This window comes from Dromaius novaehollandiae, chromosome Z, assembly GCF_036370855.1.
Source record: "Dromaius novaehollandiae isolate bDroNov1 chromosome Z, bDroNov1.hap1, whole genome shotgun sequence".
Lineage (NCBI taxonomy): Eukaryota > Metazoa > Chordata > Aves > Casuariiformes > Dromaiidae > Dromaius > Dromaius novaehollandiae.
Genome location: NC_088132.1, coordinates 68,040,268 through 68,061,516, shown reverse-complemented (window position 1 = coordinate 68,061,516; position 21,249 = coordinate 68,040,268). Strand labels below are relative to the sequence as shown.

General features: G+C 37.1%; 1 protein-coding gene across 1 annotated transcript; it reads right to left on the bottom strand.

The window, feature by feature from the left end:
* Nucleotides 1-6,178: 6,178 nt before the first annotated feature.
* LOC112984002 (transmembrane protein 267) lies at nucleotides 6,179-20,987 on the bottom strand. Its single transcript, XM_026101492.2, has 4 exons — nucleotides 20,869-20,987; nucleotides 18,106-18,263; nucleotides 16,374-16,765; nucleotides 6,179-10,068 (listed from the first exon to the last, which is right to left on the bottom strand). Exons 3-4 carry the CDS (start codon nucleotides 16,695-16,697, stop codon nucleotides 9,733-9,735), a joined length of 660 nt encoding a protein of 219 aa, XP_025957277.1. The 5' UTR covers nucleotides 16,698-16,765; nucleotides 18,106-18,263; nucleotides 20,869-20,987; the 3' UTR covers nucleotides 6,179-9,732.
* Nucleotides 20,988-21,249: the final 262 nt, after the last annotated feature.

The following is a 21,249-nucleotide window of genomic DNA, read 5'->3' as shown; positions in this document are numbered from 1 at the left end:
CTCATTGAGACAGGAATACTAGAGTAAAAAATCAGGTGTCAGTTAAGAAGTTTTCCTTTGATAAATTATGAAGGGATGTGACATTTGATAGAATTCAAATATATTTTATTCATAACACAGGACACCTGTGTTCAACTGCTTTGATTTTGAAAGCCAAGAAGTTACTTGCTCTGGAAGGTCTGGGTGCTCTGAATAATAAAATAAACCTTACAGTTCTCATGCTTCACAAAAAGCCAACCAAATATGACAATAAATAAGCAGCCTGGTAAAGCATTCTCTCTTTTATGTACCTCTGCAAGTCCCCTCCTTCTCTATTGAGTAGACTTTTCAATTATTCCTAAAGGTCAGCAAGTATGGGTTATTTTGAGAAGGAAAATAAGTAGAAATAACAAATACCCTTTGTGAACATGATGGGAGAGTGTTTTCAAACATGTTTTTACTACAGAATATTGTGCCACATTTTTTTCAAGCCTAGATACAGTACAAACATAGAAAATTGTAGCAGCAGTTTTTCTTGTTGCAGAAAGAAAATCTGTTTGTTACCTCTGCAGACTGTAATTATGTCAGTATGCCAAACCAGCTGGAAGCTGAACTGAAAACTAAAGCTTTTATCTCCATTAATAAAGTAACTCCTGTGAGGGAAACTGCAATGATTTCCTGACATGAAGAAGTATCACCAGCACCAGAAATGACCTGTTCTCTACCTTCAGTCAATACTACTCTTTTTCAGAAACACTCTTTGCCCTGATTTACCTTGCAGTAGCATCATGTGTCATCCAGCAACTCAGTAACAGAGCTTTCACATAGTGTTTTTATAACCATGTAATTCATCTTCACCTGTGCCCTGGAAACCTGTTTTCTTCCTTGCAAGTGCAGAGTATGTGCATACTGTGTGGCAATGCAAACAAACGCATTAAAAGGCCAGTCTCTCAGCAAGGCAGGGAGGTAGAAAAACTGGATGAAGTAAAAATCAGAGCAACAACTCTTGTCTTTCACATGTCATTTTCCAACACTCTATTTTATATCACTTACTTCTTTCCAGGGAAGATGCACTTACAGTCTATTGCATAAGCAGTTTAAACCTACTCTGATGAAATGCTCGGTGTATGCCTAGTCTGAGCCATTTTCCATCTTTAACTAAATACTCTTTGTGACCACAGTGGGAGAATATTTGTAAACACGTGCCAATGGCAAAAAAGAAAAAGCTGTACTCATCTTTTTTTCAAGCCTTTGCATCTGTTCACTATAAAACAGGAAAAACACTCACACTCTTGATGATTAAGGAGATACTGCATTTCTTACACAGTAAATGCAGACAACAGAGAAACAAAGAAACATGCTAACATTATCCCTTTGAAATGGACAGGAAGAATATACTTTTTTTGTAAATTTAGTCACAGCCAAACTGTTTTTCCTATCTGAAATGAGCTTTTATAGAATTTGACCATTCAGCATGACTTTCAGTGGCAAAAAAATCACAGGAAAACACTGCTTAGTTGAAACTCAGGATTTACTGTTAAGAGAAGCAGGTTTTAACACACAGAGGAACTGCAGAAGTATGGAACCCTGCACAGCACATACTGAAATCACAGTTCTCCTTAACACTCTCCCTCCTTTGCACTAAGTGTTCAGATGGCAGCAGCAAGTACAACCCACAACTCCATGACAGCATCACAGAATAATATCAGAGGCTTTTAACTGCTTTGGTAAATATTTAGCACAATAATCACAAGTGATGAACTGCTTTATATTGTCACTAAGAGAGACTGACAGTGCACTGTACAAGCTCCACTACAGGTTATACAAGTAGAGCATCTTCTAAGTCTTATAAATGGAAAAAACTGAGTCAACTCTCATGGGGGAAAAAAAAAGGAGCAATCTTTTAAGGAATTTCATAGTCCTAGTCCAGGTCTCCACACACTGAAGCTATTTAAAAAGTGTAAGGAAGACATTTTTCTTACAAGAAAAATAACCTTAGCAAATTAAATTTTTGAAAGAAAGGTAAACTGAAGCAAAGACAGCATTGAAAATTTCAGCCATAATAAATACAAGGATAATAACTGAAATTGTTAAAACTTTTAAAGAGTTGTTTCTGGTTTTGGACTGTTGAGAAAAAAAAGTCTAATTTTACAATAAATGTTTGTTTGCATTAAAAAAGTTACAATTCATTTAAAAAAGCTGATCATCCCTGCACTGAAGTGTGCCTGTCTAGAAGTGATGCTGAAGTGCCTCATGAGAACTGCATTCCGTTGTTTCACTTCTCCATGTTTCCCTCCAGGTCAAACTATCTGCTGGACAAAATATTCCCTGAAGAGATGGTTTCCTTCTCCAATAACAGGAAATCATGACAAGTGATAGGAAGTATAGCCTGATCTACAATCCCGTTCAATAAACATGGGAGCCTGAAGTTCCCACACTACAACTCCTATGAAGGACTCTCAGAAGCACTTTCAGATGGAAATACCTTTACTTTCAGCTGAAATATTTTTATATTCAATTTCTAACAAGAAATCATAGATTTTATCTGGAGGATTTTCCCATGAGCCCTAATAGTTATGTAGCCACTAAAAGCAAAAACTCCATGTGAAACTGAAGTGTCTGATAAGGAGTATCAGAAAATAGTGTGTATTACTCTTCAGAAAACCATGAGAAAGCATAGGTGTTTTCTAGATAGACCAGCAAACTTAAAAAGCCAGATAAGTTTATTTAAAATACTATACCACAAGTGAAGATAGAAGTCAATATTTTGGTTTTGTCTCACTGTTTTTGTAAAGACTAAAACATCAAGTGAACAGCATTAAGCTTTTGTCACTGTTGAGATGTTTCTTGACAATTAATCATTTATATAGTGTGTGCCAAAGTTTTCTTTTCTCTACTTCCTAACTATATACTAACTATATCTAGCTTTTGTTTCTGAATTTTGCTACTGGTCTTACTCTAGGCCTTAGTGGACAGGATTTGTATCGTACATGTAAATAATAAACTGCAGTTTGGCAGTCTTTGGCCTCAAGTTCTTCATGACTTAAAAGAAGTAAAAGATTGTTGGACAGGATGACAAGAATAGCTTCCAGGACCTGAGGAATTCACACAGCACTATGGATGATGCAAATCCCAGCAAACTGGAGCTCTCAGCTCTCATTTTCAAGAATATTGGGTGGTCTTTAAGGACTGAACAAACTTGTATAGAAAAACTGATTTACTGAATACGTACTCAGACAAAAGCACTAACTTCATAATCCTTCTTCATATTTGGTAAAAATCCTTGCAAAAGAAGCACGTTATAACAGAAAATTATCACTAATAGTTACTGCTTGCAGGAAGTTTACTGCACTTGCCTGTAGGAGAACATCAATTTTGCTCTGCCAGTAAAATAATGCTGCCTTCTCTCCCTCAGTTTCTGGGAATAAAACAACCTTCTCCATTCAGGACAAACACATTCTGCAATGTCTCAATAAAATAATCTATAAAAAAGGTGAAGAATGACGCGATCCATACAGTTTCACCTTAGCAAATCATAACACATCAGATAGTTTTTAAGTCCTGTATACAATAAATCTTTACCTTAGAATTAGTCAGAGTAGCACAAGCATCTTCTGGGTTAATGCCAATACACTACAGATCTACCTTATGTTCTTCCTCTCTCCTTTACCCAAATCCAGATTTTAGATGTTTATCCAATTTCTTCCCACCGCTGTTTTGCTATTCAAGTCACAAACAAAATAATTCTCTTGCCTTTATCCTCTTCCTCCATTCTCACTGCTGACTGTCCTCCCATCTTCCTAGACAACTGGTGTTAAGCTTGAGATCCATATTCAGTTCCTTTCAGTTTCTTGCAAAGCCAAGCCAAGGTGCATTATGCTTCCTCAGTAAAACTTAGCACTGTTCCCTTCTTCAAGCAGGTACCCCACTTCTCATGCCTTTATTATCTGTTTTGGTTACTCTGATCGTCTCCTCCACAGCCACCCCACCTCATGCTATGCATTCTGCCCTCCCTCACTTCAATCCATGATACAGGCAGCTGTTGACAACCTGGTTTTGATCTATCATTCCAATCATGCCATTTCCCTTCAGAGGTTTGCCCTACCCGTAAATCATATTCACACTTGGAATGAAGGCAATACAAAAGAAGCCTCATGGGATTCCAATTGCAACTACCCTTTAAGCTTCCTCACACAACTATGCTTTACTTTTTTCAACTAGGTATGAAAACTTGGAAAGCATTAAACATAACTGACCAAACAAGTACCCACTCATCCTTCAAAACCCTCCTCAAACCAATTACTACTTTTTGCAAGCACTGGAAAAGAATTACAAGATATCTGAAGGGGAGTGTAGGATTGATCCCTCTGTAGTTTATGTATCTACATCTGAACTACTTAAGCTCCTATTTTAGTCAGCTGCCATCTAGCTATACTTCATTAAAAGTTTAGATCAAAATTCTGAGAGCTGGCATTTTAAAGATCTTGACAGCATCAGCCATAATAAGATCTACTTAAATCCATTTCTGCCTATAAGTGCAAACTCAAGTTACTGTGCATTTGAGCTAGATAATCAAATCTGTTCTGCATTTCTTTTCCTCACTTACAGCTTTACAGTGCATGCATTTTCTTTTAATCCAAACTGTTTTACTGATTCTAACTTAAAAGCTGGCTATGCTGGTTGTGCTAGCAACAATACGCAGAACAGCTTATTTCTGACCAGGCTTATAATTCTGGTTTTGTTTAACTATCAGCAACTTAAATTCAATTGTTAAATTGAAACTAGTAGGATTATTAAATTGAAACTAGTAGCATTATGTTCTATAAACTTTTGAAGTGTCCAAATAGGAATGAACAATGTGCTAAAATAAATGAGAGAATAAGCCTTAACGTGGTAAAAGTTGTAAATACCTCATACCATTGTTATGTCTACTACCTTAGGCTTTACCTCTTTATCACAGCTCTTGTGCTCACAGCTACTGTGGTTTGTTTCTCTGGCTCATCTGCAAAAACTCTTGTGAATGGGTGGACAGCACACAGAGCTAAAGACCACACACCAGTCCAGGAACCCTCACTGAATGTCAAGCAAATTTAAAGGGGAAAAACTACTAAGATCAAACCACTCCAGTAAAACTGAATTAATAATTTACTTGAGAACACAAGGAAGGCTCAAGGGACATGAATAGCATTCCCTGGACACAAAAACTGTTTCTGTGGTGGATATGGCAACATAGCATATAGTCTGACTCAGTGAATTACTCTTTCAACAGATGCTGTATACCACCCCTTTGCCCATTTTCACACATAAACCAGTTTTGGTTAAACAAATTTGGTTTTACTAACTGCCTAGAAATCTATTTAAAACTTCTATCAAGGGTATACAGGGTCACTTTTAATTAACCTTCAATATTCTGAAGACTTCCTTAACCTTGCGCTAAAACTTTGTTGCAGAATTAAAAAGTAGCATAGCTGGGTTTCCTATTCAGTTACACAAACACTCCTCCTTCCTCCATGAAAATTCAATACTAAATTACATGAAGAAAATAGATGTAGCAAACAGCAATTATATAAGCATAAAAAAGGAACCCTGTGTGTGATATATGTAAATACAAGTACTATTTATCTTTAATGTCAGGTTTGTCATAAGTAACATAAAACAGTTATACAACATTCGAATTTGTGATCCAATTAAATAATGTAAAATTTGGGAAATTTTAAGGAAAAAATGACAGATACAATTTAGTATTTTGAGGAAAAGTGTTACTACCTTTTTCGTAATGAATGCAAAGGGTACTTTAAGCTAACAGCACTTCCTTTGTTTCAATGCAAGGTTGTCTGTAACATGAAAACAAAATCTAACTTGTAGAACCAAATTACCATTTAGTCAACTCCTCTGCTATGTAACACTTAAAAATAACTATTTTTTTCTGCCATGAATACATTTGCATAATTGAGAATTCAGGTTTGCTTAATTACTTAAATGGAAATGTACTCTTGATGCATTTTGTTTCATTTAGTTTCATTCTGACATTAGCTGATGGAGTAAGACCATACATGTTCAAAATTATTAACTATGTACTAACATTTCCTTTAGAATGAATCTGAACCCCTTCCCTCTCTCCATGTTTTTGTGGTACTTCATTTCCACTAGCAAAAGAAATGTCCTTCCAATAATAAGCCAATACTAGTGGCCTGGTAGCTGAAAGTATAATTATTTCAGTTTAATTCAAACTCACCAACATTTTCTTTGGAGCATGACATCAATTATGGATAACTCACTTATCAATAACCAATTAAAGGTACATGATCATTAATATTATATACTTCACTATAGCAAAAAATGGTACCAGTACTCATAGGAAAACATGGATTACATTTTAAAGTCAATTACAAACTAATAGGAAATGTGTTCACTTTTTCTATTAAGGCCTCTAGGAATTAGAAGATTTTTCATCTTGTTTCTGGAGAACTGGGAAGAAGAAACATTCAATCTTTTTTCTTTTAATTTGGCAATTATTAGTATCTATTTTTTTATGGCAGCAATTCATTGAGACAGGAAAAAAAAGCAATACAGTTCTAAAAATAACATAGTTCAAAAAAACCACACTTTCTTCAACTTTAAAAGTACAATTGGAAAATATATGGAAGTAGTTTAGATTAACAAAGTAAGTGAACCACTGAAATAACAGTAATGTTTTGGCAATAAGTATTTCACATTATACATGAAATTATTAGCTTGAGTGTATTAACAATCTTTTTTGTGTAATTCACATGCTTTTTGTACTTCACATTTACTCTTTACTGTAATACATGCAATAAAGCACAAACTCATTCAGATACTTTTGGGGGGATTTTTTGCCACAGTTTTGCTATAAAAGTGCCAGGTATCAACACAGTTGGATCAATCAATGCAGTTGATATGTACATGAAATAATGGTATGTAATTTTTAGGAAATTCATTTGTAGCAGGGAATTGTATCTCCTAAGTGACTTCTAAATGTTTGTTTCAGCCTACAACTTAACTTCTCCTTTGTTCTCTAGTTTTGCTACCTACAAATTACAGCATCACACGCAGCATGACACTTAAAAAAAAAAAAGCTGTCAAAAAAAGCTTAAAAAGCTGTCAATGGAAATAATGTCACCTAAATGTCCGCATGAGGAGAGAGACTGACATGCCTGGTCTCCTGTGCAAAGCCTGCCTATCTCAGATTTATCTGTTATCTCATGCACACCTTTCTCAGTACCGCAAAACCGAAGATCCTTTCAAAGCGTTGCGACTTCCTGTTCTAAGTCCAAGGAGCGCTTACTCGACCTGTTTTTGCTAATGCAACAGATAGCAGCACACATATAAAGATATGCGGACCTCAGTGAAGGAGAAGCAGGTGTTGAGAGGGGGAGGGAAATGAGTCACATGCCAAATGTTTGCTACTTTCCTTAATACGTTTCTATTACATGTTCGTCCACTGCAGTGGTAGAAGCGGTATAAGAACATAACCAGAAAGAACAGTAGCTTGAAATATAGCTGGAAATTTTTGCAAAAAGACTCTAGAAATATAGAAATTGAAAATATGTATTTTTAAATTACTGTAGATGTCCCCTACTAGCTGATCTTTAAACATAGCTACAACAATAAATCATTTCAGCAGAGAATCAAGCGTCTTACAGTACAGTACGGCTCTTAAGGACCATTGGTGGAGATACAGTTACTATAAAATTGCTACAACTACAACCTAAAAGTAAGAAATTGCAACTTCCCACTTAGTTCCTATATATGTTTCACTCTGCTACAAATCTGGATATAGCACAAAACTATAAAAATATTTTGCCATAAAACAAGAATACAGGAAATTTTCTGCTTGGATTTAAGTGTTCACTTCTTCCCAAAAGATATTCTTTACTGGCATTTGGTAGCCTGTACTTTAAAATACATGTTAAAAATAAATGAGCAAGCAACACTCCTCCCCTATTAATCCATCATGCTTTTGGACAAAATACAGATATCCAGTTCCAATTCGAGGGTGCTAAAGCAAGGCATTTGTGATGTTGTTTATGGAAACTTTTCCATGCTGTAAAAAAGAAAAAAGAACCACTGTGTAAGAACAATTCTTTAAGAAATGCTCTGCTTCCCCAATTTTCAAGAAAAAAACCAAACATTTATTCATTTTAGAATAAACGGCCCATTGTACTGTCAGAAAAGTTTCTGTAAGCATGGAGTTATAGATGAAAAACAAGTAGGGCAGAGGCCATTCTTTTTTAGGGAAGGCACATTTTTAAGTAGTGCAACACCTTGTGTAAACAACTTAGTGGGCTCCAGAGGCCTTCAGTACTTTGCAGCTGTAGAGGAAGGTCTGCAGTACCTATTAAGCCAGCCATCACAGCTAACCTTTTTTGTAAATTTTTTGTACTTTAGACTAATATAAATATACTATAACTTAAGTAATGCTAAATGTGAAAGCGTCACCTAATTTTTACACTAAGATTATATATGCTCCTCTATAAAAATACTCCATTTCTGTCAGCTAATCATCACATGGTCCCATGACCTTAATGGGGCAATGGAGTTCAATGAATAAAAAGATTAATAAAACAGCTATTATAGACACTTCTCAGCTCGCACACTGTCAACTAGACAAGAGCTGACATTTTACTTTGAGACTTTTTCTGAGGAACTTTCATAAAACTGTAGCAAATTGCTACTATTTTATGAAGCTGCAACACAATCATATTTTTAAGGGAATTTCTATCTCACTATAATAACAATGCATTTTGTATTGCAGTAATAAGGACAATATTGCACTTAATGGAAAATACTGCATATAAGATGAATACGGTAGGAAAGCCCTAAAGCAATGTCATATTTTGAGCAATTTTAATTTTCTTGCATCTTACTGAATCTTCCCTAAAGCTTGTATTTTACTGTAATACAAGTTTGCCTTTACACATTATCCTTTAAATATTTAAACTAAAATTCCTTAGTTCCAAATTAAATAAAATTCATAATCAGTATATTTTTAAACACATTGGTCAACACCCATAGTACTGTAATCAAACTGTTTTCTCCTTTCTAACCATAAGTAATAGCTAACAGTAGTCTGTAAATTGAGTATCAAGCAACTATGGAGGAACAGAATTCAATAAAAACACTGTATTATAGCTGTCAGTGTTCAAACGGGTACAAATATGCAGTTATACATTGTGAAATACAAACACCATTTTTAAAAATAGTTAAATACAGGAGTCCAGCATGAAAACCAGTAAGTTACTAAAAAGTCTAACAGATGATTCTCAGAAGTGACATACACTAATAAATTCTGACTAATCCTTAGCATTTATACAGTACTTTACATTTTCCAAGTGCTATACAAATGCTATCTAGTTACAGGGATGAAGTGTGTTATTTAAAGGCAGGACACAAATCCAGAGTGAATGGTGATCAGATGAACAGCACCGTGATAGTAAGAATACAATTTAAGAAATTTAATTACCACAGAGCAATTGAGTACTTCATAAATCAGCTAGCTATACAGGAACTATAATGGAAGACCACACGTTTACAAGGGGAAAGCGTAGATACGACATTATTACCATTCATGAATGTGTTTCTATGACCACAAGGAACTTGTACTGGAGCTGTAACTAGCTCCATAAGCTTAGAATGTCTCTCTCAGAAATCGTTGCAAACATAAGGAAGCCTTTCCAGTGATAAACAAATAGCTTACGTTTTAATACAAACAGTTTCTAAGATCTATCATCCTTATACATCAATGTGGATTCCGTGTTTTATAGACATTAATTCTCTAGTGCCTGTTAAGTACATAATAAAGGAACATAGATGAGGTAAAGATGCTGTAATTGCCACATACAGCCAATATGGCAAAGGTGGAGTTTTTCCAAGTGGGCAAACCCAGAGGCCATGACGAATCCCATCACGGACATGATGAGAAGTCCAGGATATGAACAACATCCAGGGAAGAAAGCACCATGAGTCCTTAAGCCTGAAAAGGTGCATAATAAACTTTAATGTCAGAGCCACAACAGGAATCACAGTAGAACAATGAAGAAGTGGTCTTTGTGGAAGAGTCAGAGCAGCCTGCAGAAAAGAAAAATATAATTGGCAATGGCTACAATCATGACAAGAAAAAAAATGCTTCATGGATGTTTAGAGGTTTATTATCAAGTGGCTGAATGGAAGTGCAAAGAAAAAGGTATTTTTCCTTTCCACTTTAGTTGATCAAAATCAACAATACGAATATTCAAAGTATGAGAGCTGTGTGCTGCCTTATCAGCAGCAGAGCTGTGGGTGGTGAGACAGGCTCTTTCTAGCATATGATATGAATCATGAATCCTACTAAGCAATACTAATAGTAAAAGAGGGAAGAGAGGGATGAAGTATGCTATTTGGCATTTAGTCACATGGTATACATGAACCTATATAGTATACTGCACCAACTATGTATCATTTCAAGACAATTTAAAGAGAAAACCATACATCTGAAATGTTCAATATGCTTTATTGACATTTATGTTCAAAAAGACATTGTATATTATATTACTTACCATCTGTGATATACTATTTCACCAATATCTAATACAAAGCAGTAATGTCTAATACCATACTAAAAATATGATGAAATTTACATAAATTTTGATTGCCTTGGCAAAGTATTCTTTATTGACATGGACAAGACATGTTCAAAAGCCAACACTTGAATAACTTGTGGTTGGGGGTTCTGATATTAACAACTTGTTAATATTCCTTCAATTAAAGCCTGACATTTGATTTTAATTAAGGTGAATGTCTAGCTAGCAAGTCTTCATTACAAACAGATTGAATTCAGCCTTTCAAAGAAGTGATAATTATTAAACATACATACTTGAGAAAATATTCTGGATGTACTTATTACAGCTAGAACTATCTCCACAAACTCAAAAGATAGTAAAAAATTAATGTTTTGCAACTCAGACTTTTGTTTCTGTAAGAACAGGAGCAATAACGGCACATTACTAAAAGATCTATAGAGGTGAGAAATGAGAAGCATGATTAACAGTCAAAGTGGGGTAAGCCCCTCAGCAAACTCTGGTTACCAATGCCTAGTAACTAACATTAACCAGTTCAATAGCATGACCTTGTAATTCAGCAGCAAAGATGCTTCAATGGTAACCCTTCAATCTTCTCTTCCTGCCTTCTGGCTCTCCTGAAGTCTACAACTTGAAATATCGATTATGCTCATTAATTTTTTGCTCATTTAACATGGTTTTCTTCATGACCTTCCAGAGATTCATCAGACTAATCCACAGTAACTTCTGCTCCATGAGCATAATCACAATTTGCCGATGCAATATTAACTGGCTCAATTTAAATACCGGTGAATGTTTGGAAAGACAGTAACAGGCACCAGACTAGAAGCAGAGCATCACTACAGGACACAACCCAGCAGTCTGTCAATGCACATCTGTGTTAACTGTTGCAGGATTCAGCTACTATTGCACCTGCAATTGCGGAACCCAGGAATAGCTTCAAGTTCTTGTAGGTATTTTAGACAAGTGCTTGGACCCTGCCTTCTCTGTAAGGAAACTGGTGTAAAGAAAGATACCTCAACTTTAGGCAAGAAATGCAGACATGCGAAGTTATGGGCTTCCTTGGGATATAATTGGCTTTGGATAAGGGTACCAGCTATGTTAAAAATCTTGCAGAAAGCTTTGCTCTATTAGCTTCCCACCACATGCTTGCCTGTGACTCTCTTGAGCAGGTGGTGGGGAAAAAGCTCACAAATACAAAAACAATCCAGGAAAAGTCTGATAACACTTTCTCAACAACTTTTAACTGTCATAGTATGGAACTAACTCTTTTGACTTGGTGCAAAGATACAGTTTTTGCAAATTTATTTATTTTTTTCATAGAAGTAGATTGTTCAGAGATTAAAGTAGAATAATCTTGTGATAGTGAAACTGTTATCACCCAGCCTACAAGGTAGTCAGATTTTCTTATTGTCAGCAAGAGCCTAAAAAGTCCATATGAATCTATTTTTGCAGAACTGTCCTTGACAGTGATACATTTTGGCAGATATCCTATTCACTTGTCACTGCTTCTGCACTTTGAAAATAAAGGGCAGTGAAGCTTTCAGTGGCAAAATCCAAATGGTTCTTCTACCTCTGCCCTATGGAGCTTAAGTGCCAACGGCAAACTCGATGGATAGAGATAATTTGAACGTTGATTACTTAAGCAACTTATCAACTCTGGGGAGGCAATGCTTGAAAATTTTTTGTACAGAATTAGTTAGATGGCAGGGTTGCTGGTAAGGCAAACCACAGTGCTCAATTTTAACAACAGAAACCTTATTTTATAACTGCGGTATGGTCATCAGGCTTCTGAAAAGCTGTTGCCCAAGTGAATGATCTGTTCTCTCTTTTACATTCAGTAACTAGAAGAACAGTTACATCCTTGAGTTGCCAAGCCCACGTATTTGTTTGGAAATATAAACTCTTAAGCTTTCTCTTAATCCTAACAGGCAGATTTGTTGGCCTTTCGAAATCATCAGGTCTTAACAAATTAAACCTCCTCTGCCTTAACCTTCTTGGAAAAATAAATCAGCACAAGGGGGGGCAATTGGGCAAGAGGGGCAATTTGGGGAGAAGTTTACCATAAGAAGACAGGCTGCAGTCACTAGCAAAATTTGTTCATGACACAAATGACCTTTTCCATATGCCTAAATGTTCAATCAGGTGCAAGATCTGGAAGTTCCTGTTCCTCCAGCACCTCTCATATACTACAGTGAGAAGCTGGAGATAGGCAAGAGCAACGTGAGCTCCCTCAGTCACATTCTGTGATGCCCCACAAGTCTGAAGCTGTAAGTTTTGGGGCTAATTTCAGACTTGTACATTTCACGTTAAACTCACTGTGCCAGGCTTGTTCTCTAATTACAGAAATGCTCCTGTGCAGCCCAGGTTAGATGAGCAGTGGCACATTAACCAGCTCTGTTATGAACGTTTCCTGATAAAATCCATCCTGATTGCTCACCGCCAACTGCATTCTCTGTACTTTCAGGAGCTTGTGAGTCTTAAGCAGCAAAACAGCAATTTCTGCACATCTATTCTGTAACTTGCGCGATGGCAGACTGCAGTAATTTCCACCTTTAGTAGTCGTCAGTGCGACAAATTCCCCACTAGATTCTTGTGTGCTTGTATCTATACAATATACAGTAGAAATTCTGGAATAGATGGAACTACAAATTCTAAGCAGCAAAGGCTTCGTAGATTTCATACGACAATACCGCCTTATGGCCAAAGGAAGAGTTACTCAAAAAGGTAACCCATCATCAGATTTTAGAGCAATAACTAATAGCTTTATAATTGTTTATAGTATTGTGAAAAATGCTATAAATTAATAATAGTGCTGTGCTTAATTAGATTATTAATTTCTTAGTAACATGTTGCTTTAACAACAAACACTGTAGTCTTTTAAATCAGTAACTCTCAAGCCAACAGTCTGAAGAGGGAGAATGGGATTGGTAAACTAACAAATAATTAATAAAAAGGTAACTCAAAGTAATAAATTACAGGAGAGTACTTCAGTTGCAACAGGAATTGCAAGCGGAAGATGAGATCAGAATTAAAAATCATCTTGCTACATGTAAGAGTCTGGAATCATGAGACAAAACTGAGAGGCACATCATACTAAGCTGAAGAAAGAAAAATCAAATATAAAAATCAGGTCTAACTGGCCAGGCTTACAATACAGCAGAGAGTAAACGGGGATTACCTTAGATCACAAACTAAACACTAGACTGTGATGGCCTTGCAAGGAGACACAAAACCTGTAATAGGTCTTTTTTTTCTAAAAACAAACAAACAAACAAAAAAGCCAACAGAAGTGTGGTATGCAGGTAGCATGAGAAAACTTAACGTATGCTATTTGCCCCAAATAAGGCCTCACCTAAAATACTATATGCAGTTCAGGACAGAACCCTTTGAAAATCTTTTAGGCAAGAGTCAATCCAAAGGAGACCAGAAAAACAGCAAGAAGTCTAGAAAACATAAATCCAGGCCCTCTGACCTTTTTGGGGAGTTATTTAGTCAAGAAGAGACTTTCTGGAAGGCATAATGTTTTTACAAGTTCTAACATTGTCTTAGCTGTAAGGGTTTAGAGATGCACAAAAGATAGCATTTGTATGTAGAATAAACATCCTTTATTAACCCAGTTAACATATTTGAGGTGAGAGGAGTTAAGTAGGCAAGTAACTATGAAAAGGTCTTCAGGCTCTCTGGGTAATTTGCCTTCTCTTTTTTGCTATGCAAGTTAGACTATTAAAGGACTATTCTTCTGCCTGAAGAATATTTCTAATTTGTAAAATGTTTTTTGAGAGCGCAGACCAGTCAACTCTCTCTCCCAAAGAAGCTTTAGAGAATAAGAAGAAAGACCACAGAATAACAATTTTTGGCCGTTTGAGAAATGAAAAAAAAACCAAAACCAAATTAACTCATTATATTGCAATAATTTACTTTGTTTGGGATACTAGGAACAGGCTAGACAAACATTCTGCATCACGGAAAGTGTAAGTATATTTAATCTTGCCTCACTGAAGAAAGTAAGGAGAAAGAACACCTCCCAATTCTTTCCTACAATCCTACGATAAAATACAATATTCAGCTTTCTAAACTGACATTGTTGCAGAATGCCATCTAGTGGTGGTGATTAAGGAAAATACATAATAATAAGTGCAAGAAAGTATTAAGAATGTAGTAACAAATTAATAGTTTTTAATAGTTTTATTAACTAGGTATTCATTACTGTTCACTGACTTCAAAATAGGAGAAAATTATATTTATATGCAATATTAAAATGTTAATATTTTACAGGTCCCATTAATTAACCAAATTTTTTTTTTTATAGTTTTATAATTTTACAGTATTTCCATATACAAAAAAAGAACAGTAAAGGGAAAAAAATGCTTTCTCTGACAAAGATGAATAAAGGGGAAACGGATCAGATCAAAACTTCTCCCAAATGAACAAAAGATTATGAGTATCTTTTAATTACAGCAAATACAGATACTGTGTATCTGTAGCCTCATCAGAAGCCTCACTTTTAGGTCTCTGTCACAAGCAATAATGCTTCTTGCATTCATCACCCCTACCAAATTTAAAAAATTGGATAAAGAATTTCGCATAGTTCCTCTTCAATTAAAGAAATACACAAAACAGCAGCTATCCCTTCATCTCCTTCCTTCCTCTCCTGCCTCCACTTCTTGGGCATTATTTCCTCTGCCACCCACATGAAGTGTTTAACACTACTCCAAGCAAACTGGGGAAGGGGAGGAAAGAAGGCAGGAGGGTCAAACTACCAAAGTATGTTCTGGCAACTCACTGGACAAAGGCTGCCATCTTTTTATCTTCCCCTGGGTCAGCAGGTCAGTCTGGAAGTGGGAATGTACATTTTTGGGAAGGGAGAATAAGTATCATGTATGTATATGTTTGCTAGCAACACTAGCACAATCAGACTGGGAGGTGTTGTGTCTCTGAGCAGAGCAAAGCTGTGAAAACTAGCAGAGTGTCAGGAGACCACAAGCCAGCTAGGTGCAAAGAGGGATGCAGGGGATCTGGAGGGCAGGGTTAAAGTGAGTGGCCTGAGCTGGCACTGCTGCAGCTTGGGGAAGGTGCATATGTTTTGCAGAGCATGCAACACAGGCTGTTGTGCTCAGGCAAAAGCTGGGTATAAATGTCTGAAGCTGGCAAGAAGACAGGGATAAATGTGAGCGTGTGTATGTGGGAGCAGGAATAGGACAAACAAAAAGTCTGAGATCCACTGACAGAGAATGCCTTAATCTGGCTATACTAATGCTATTGAGGAGATGCATCCTAACAGGCAGTTCTGCAAAAGGATGATGATCACAGATATTCCTAAACAACAGCCAATTCACTTATTCCTTTTATTAACAAGTTTGACACTTGCTTGAGTTTCTTCTACAACCAACTATATTTTAGGATAAACTCAGATTAAGACTGAACAGGTCATATATTGCTTGCTATTTCTGCTCCGCAATTTACGAACACAAGTAACTAACACTGAAGCAATCTTAATCTGACTGAAAATATCTGCAAATCTTGTTGGTGGGGGAACAGTTAGGGCTGGCTACTTCTCAGTAAAACTGGTTGAAAGTAACAAAATAGAAGTCAGATGATCTACTTTCTAGAGGTTTCTACTCATTATTTTTCTTTGGGATTTTATAATCACAGAGACTGCATACAGAGTATGAATTCCCATATATCTTTTAAAAATATATCTAATTAAAGTATTGTTTAAACTTCTTTGTATGGCATATGGTAGAAGAACCAATACACTAAACAGCGATTAACAATTAACAAAGAAAATAAGCAATCACTAATCAATTTACTTACCTTTAATGACAGGGAGCCAGCAAGAAAAAAGTGGTCCACGTCTATGACAGAGGAGAGGAAGCCAGCCAGAGTGACTTCAGTGAAGTCACTTTTCTTCCTGAGTCCAATCACTATTGCCCAGGACCACATTCCTAGTATACCATGCACTGCATTATCAGAGAAGGCTCGGAGCCAGTCATTTTGCTGAATGAAGGAAAACTGCAGAAGTCTGTCCACTACGAAGCAGAATATTCCCAAACATAGACTAGAAATAACTGAAGCTGTGCTGAAAGTTTGGAGAAGAGCATGGGCCTTTTCAGTCTCAGACGCCATTTCAAAAACCATGCTGCTGCACACAAAGTGTCATCAGGATATACACTGTGCATTGTCCTTTGTAACTTCAGTTAGTTGTTCTGCAAATGTCAGAGAGATCAAAAAGAAAAGTCTGAGAGAAAAACACTCTTCATAAAGGTATGCATTTCCACCCTGGTATCCCTTTCTGAGCAATTCATAGTTTATCCTGGAGAACGGTATGAAGAATAAGCATTAAGAAAACCAAGACCACCAAAATAACTTCAGTACTCAGGATCAACACAAATCTGAAGACAACACCTTTCAATCAAGCAGAAGTAACCAAAACTAACTCCTTACAGAGCAAAGCTACACATGCTTTTCCTCAGTATGTGCTCAGCAGCAACCCCTACTGTTACTTCCAAATAATTTTTTGAGAATAATTACCCTTTCCTTAAGTAACTGCTTAACACCTCAAAAGAAACCCCAAATTAAACCAAAAGGACCCCACATAACAAGAAACTGTAGAACACCTGGATCATAAAGATATAGTACTCATTTCTGTGATAATTTTAAAAAACATTTTCCAAATAAAAATCCTCATAATTGATACATTCCCTAGGTTCGTTACTTTAGATAGTAACCAAAAAGCAGACTTCAAAGCACAGGATCAATTCTGACTGTCCAATTGTTATGCTCTTCTCTCTTTTTGGGAAGCCATGGAGATAGACAGCATGTAGGCTTTGAAACGATGGTCTGAAAATAGGTTCTTCTCAAGAGGTTCCTATTTCAGTGCAGTACATTAAATCTTGATAAGCACAATGTCCTTTCTTCTAACAGTTCCAGCAGGTAAATTTTATTCTAGAGAGGTTTTTATGAATTTTAAATTTTCATTAAAAATGAATTATTTCTAACACTGTTGGCACATAGTATTTTATGATTTTAAACATGTCATTAACTATTATAAGCCCACAATACATTAAATCTTTCTTCTGTTTTATCTACATGCCTGTTGATTGTAGAATTATCCACCAGACTTGACTACAGGCATTGATTTTTATAGAAAAAACTCATTGAAGCATTTATTTGAAAAATGTTAAGAACAGAGAGAAGAAAGCATGAATAACACATAGGCTTTGCATACAGATGAGAAAAAGCAGGTCAAGTTTAGAGTCTGTTAACCATGACTGTCTCTTCTGAATAATCATGTAGGCAAAAAGGGTTTCCTGAAACACTAGAAATATAATTACAGTACCTTTACAAAATACAATATATTTTTGAATAAATTCCATTTTAAGGAACAAATGGCTAAGTCCTTAAAAGTATTACTTCAATATAACCATCATGTCAGATCAGATTTTATTTGAGACCTGTATAAAACCTGTATAAGCCTCCTGTCTGGGAAGAACTGATGCAGCAACATAACCTTAAAAAGCCTATGAACATTCAGAGTCAATCTTACCCTGGGACTAGGAGGACATCTTTTTTTTTTCCACTGCAGTTGCCTTGACTTATTCCAGTAGGAAATGTGATCTATGCCTCAGAGTTGTACCTCTGCAGCTGCCGAATCCAGTCCGGTTCAATCAATGTAGGAAAAACCATGCCCAATTCATTCCACACCTAAATAAACAAACCGAGGCAACAGTAAGCACAGAGACTACAAAAGCTTTACAAACTCTCTACAAAACATGCATGAAAAATGAATATTCAAAATACAGAAGGAAGCAACATCTTTCTGATGAATTCCTAAGTAAATATAATTGAGCTGAAAGTAACTTCCGCTAGGGCTTAGCAGATCTGTAGAAGGCAGAAAAAAGTCAGACTCTAACACAACAGAAAGGCACAGATAAAGATGGAAAAAACAAAAATAAAAAATCCAATGGCATAAAGTCAGAAAAGAGCATTTTCAGCCTTCTATTTTAAGGAACTGCATTTCAAAATATACAGAATTTATCTGAACAGATTTTTCCTTGTAGCCACGTGCCTTAAAGATTCCGGCGCTAATGAAACATGAGTCACATCCAGGGATCCTTTTTAATTTCATCTAATCAATTAATAACCTTAGCATATATTTTTGTCCGAACAATAATGTTTTTCAGACTGCTTATAAAATAGTGCAAGAAAGTGCCACAGATTTTTCTATAAATCTCACAATGCATAGTATTAATGGATTATCAATTTCGTCTTTGCTGAACAAAATCTTGATTGTTCTTTCCAAACTGTTAATTCCAAATACAACAAAATACTGAACAGAAATTCTACAGGTTAAGTTCCACACAAAAGTATTACATACACAGAGGCACTACTTCCCGTAAGAGTACATAACATGAATTAATAATTTTCAGAAAAAAAGGGACTATGCTAATAATATCTCCATATGCTCTTTGTCTAGGAATAAAATCAGTTAAAACACAACATGTTGTCACTCCTTCAAACCTCTAAAGGAGCAAACCACTATTGGGAAATAGATGTACTATATGAGAAGGTTTAGAAAGCTAACTTCACAACTAAAGACCATGGGTGGTTAGTCCAGTTAATATACTGAAAGAAATATTTAGACTGGATTTGCATAAAACACATGCACACAACAGCTGATACAGTAAAGCATTAAGTTTTACAATAGATAAAGTATTAAGCATAATCTCTGTTTATACCCACAAAATGCAATTTTGCTGATATATCTCACTTCATTTGAGGAAACCATAAATTTTTTTTAAAAAAGCTCAGCTGACATTATAAATTACTGACACAAGAAGATATTTAGTATACCAGCCCTGTAAGTATGTGTGTGGGGAAATACGTGACGTTAAAAGGCCTTTCGATTTACCCTGTAAGAGCAAAACAGAAAGCCAATGGCTAAAATTAACTTTTAGAAATATTACTGGTCTCCAAAATTTTTGCTCCAACTTAGTGACAAGCTACTGGATGCATGAACGTATGTAGGAAATAGCGCAGTAAAATTCTACTGTCTCCTTTATGCAAAAAGTCAAAAGATGACAGTGATTCCCTACATTTCTACAATCTAAAATATTATTTGGTAGCGGAAGTTAGTTTATATGAAAAATGTCAAATATAATTAATGTTTAAGATACAAGATCAAATCTACACTGCATTATCTCCTGGAAAAGCACATCAGAGCATAAAACAACCTGAAGAACTAGTAACCAAAATATTTTGGGGTCTAATTATTATTAATACTTATTATTATGTTGGGGAGGGAGGGCATGAAGGAGGTGGCTGGAGAATGAAGAGGACAGAAGTATTTCCTAAAGCACGCAAGCCATCAGCAGAACTTAACACCATACTGAGGAACAAGCTGTGAACTTAAACCACAATGAAATTAAGGGGGAAAAAAATCATTAAATCAAAGATCCGCAACTTTGTAATGGAACTATTTCAGGGACCAAAAATTAAAGCAACTGAAAAACAGAGGCCATCCCAAATCATCAAAATCCAAATTCTCTCTTTGACTAGTAATGAGATGTACCTGAGAAAAAAGAAAGAGTTAAAAAAAATACCCAAAAGTATGTAGTAACCCTAAACAAATTACAGTACTATCAAGTTCAGGAAAGTTTCATTTGTCATCCTGGACCGAAAAAAAAGCATGATTAGTAAGGCTTATGTATTAGCCCCGCTAATTACAACAACATTTGGATCATAAACAGCTGATCCAACTGAAGATTAAAAACACAGTCTGTCTAACCAAAAAGAGGGGTGAAGGAAAGACAAGCAGGCTAAAGGCACGTGATTACAGAGTCCAGCAACAAACACATTTTTATGACCTGCGGAAAGGGTGTTACTCGTTCCAGCGACACAGCACCACAACTCCCTCCCGGCTATCTCCCGGGTCACCAGAGATGCAGACGCGCCGCCACCTCCCTCCCAAATCGGCACTCACGCCGTCAGGGTCACGAGCTCCACTTTTAAAGCACCTTCCCGTTCCCCGCGCTCAGCCCCGGCACAGGCGCAGCCCGCGCCCACCCCACCCCGGGCGTCTGCCCCGCCAGGGCGCTACGCCGCCGCCTCCCCCCCCTCCGCTTTCCTCACGGTAAGACCCGACCTCGGAAAGGCTTCACCCCGGGGGCCCCTCACCAACGGGGGCAACGGGAAACACCCGCCCGGGCCGGAGTGCAGCGCCGCGCGTGGGGGGGAGGCGCCGCCTCCGGCCCCTCAGGGCGGGGAGCCGCGCCCCCGGCCGCCGCCCCGCGCCCGGTCCCGCTCCCACCTTTCCGGCCAGCCGGGGGCTGCCTCCACGGGACGGCGGCCGCCGCCCCCGCCCCTTCACCCCATCCCTCCTCCCCGGCCCGCCGCTGCCGCTGTCTCCGCCGCTTCCCCCAGCCCCGCAGGTGTGGGGCCAGTGCGCATGCGCGGCTACCGAGCACGCTGGGAGAGCGCCCAGGCACCGCCCCGCCCAGGGGAGGGCTGGCGCTTCCAAAAACGTTTTATTTCTGAACGGTAGGATTTACCTTGGGGCTTCCGCTGCAATGGTTTGTCAAGGGTATTCCCAACCAGATTAAATAAAGTACTGGAAGGAGAGAGAGGAAAAAAAACGGAGGTAAAAAGGCTGCTCTCTAATCACTAAGGTTAGAGTAAAAATTGTCAGTTC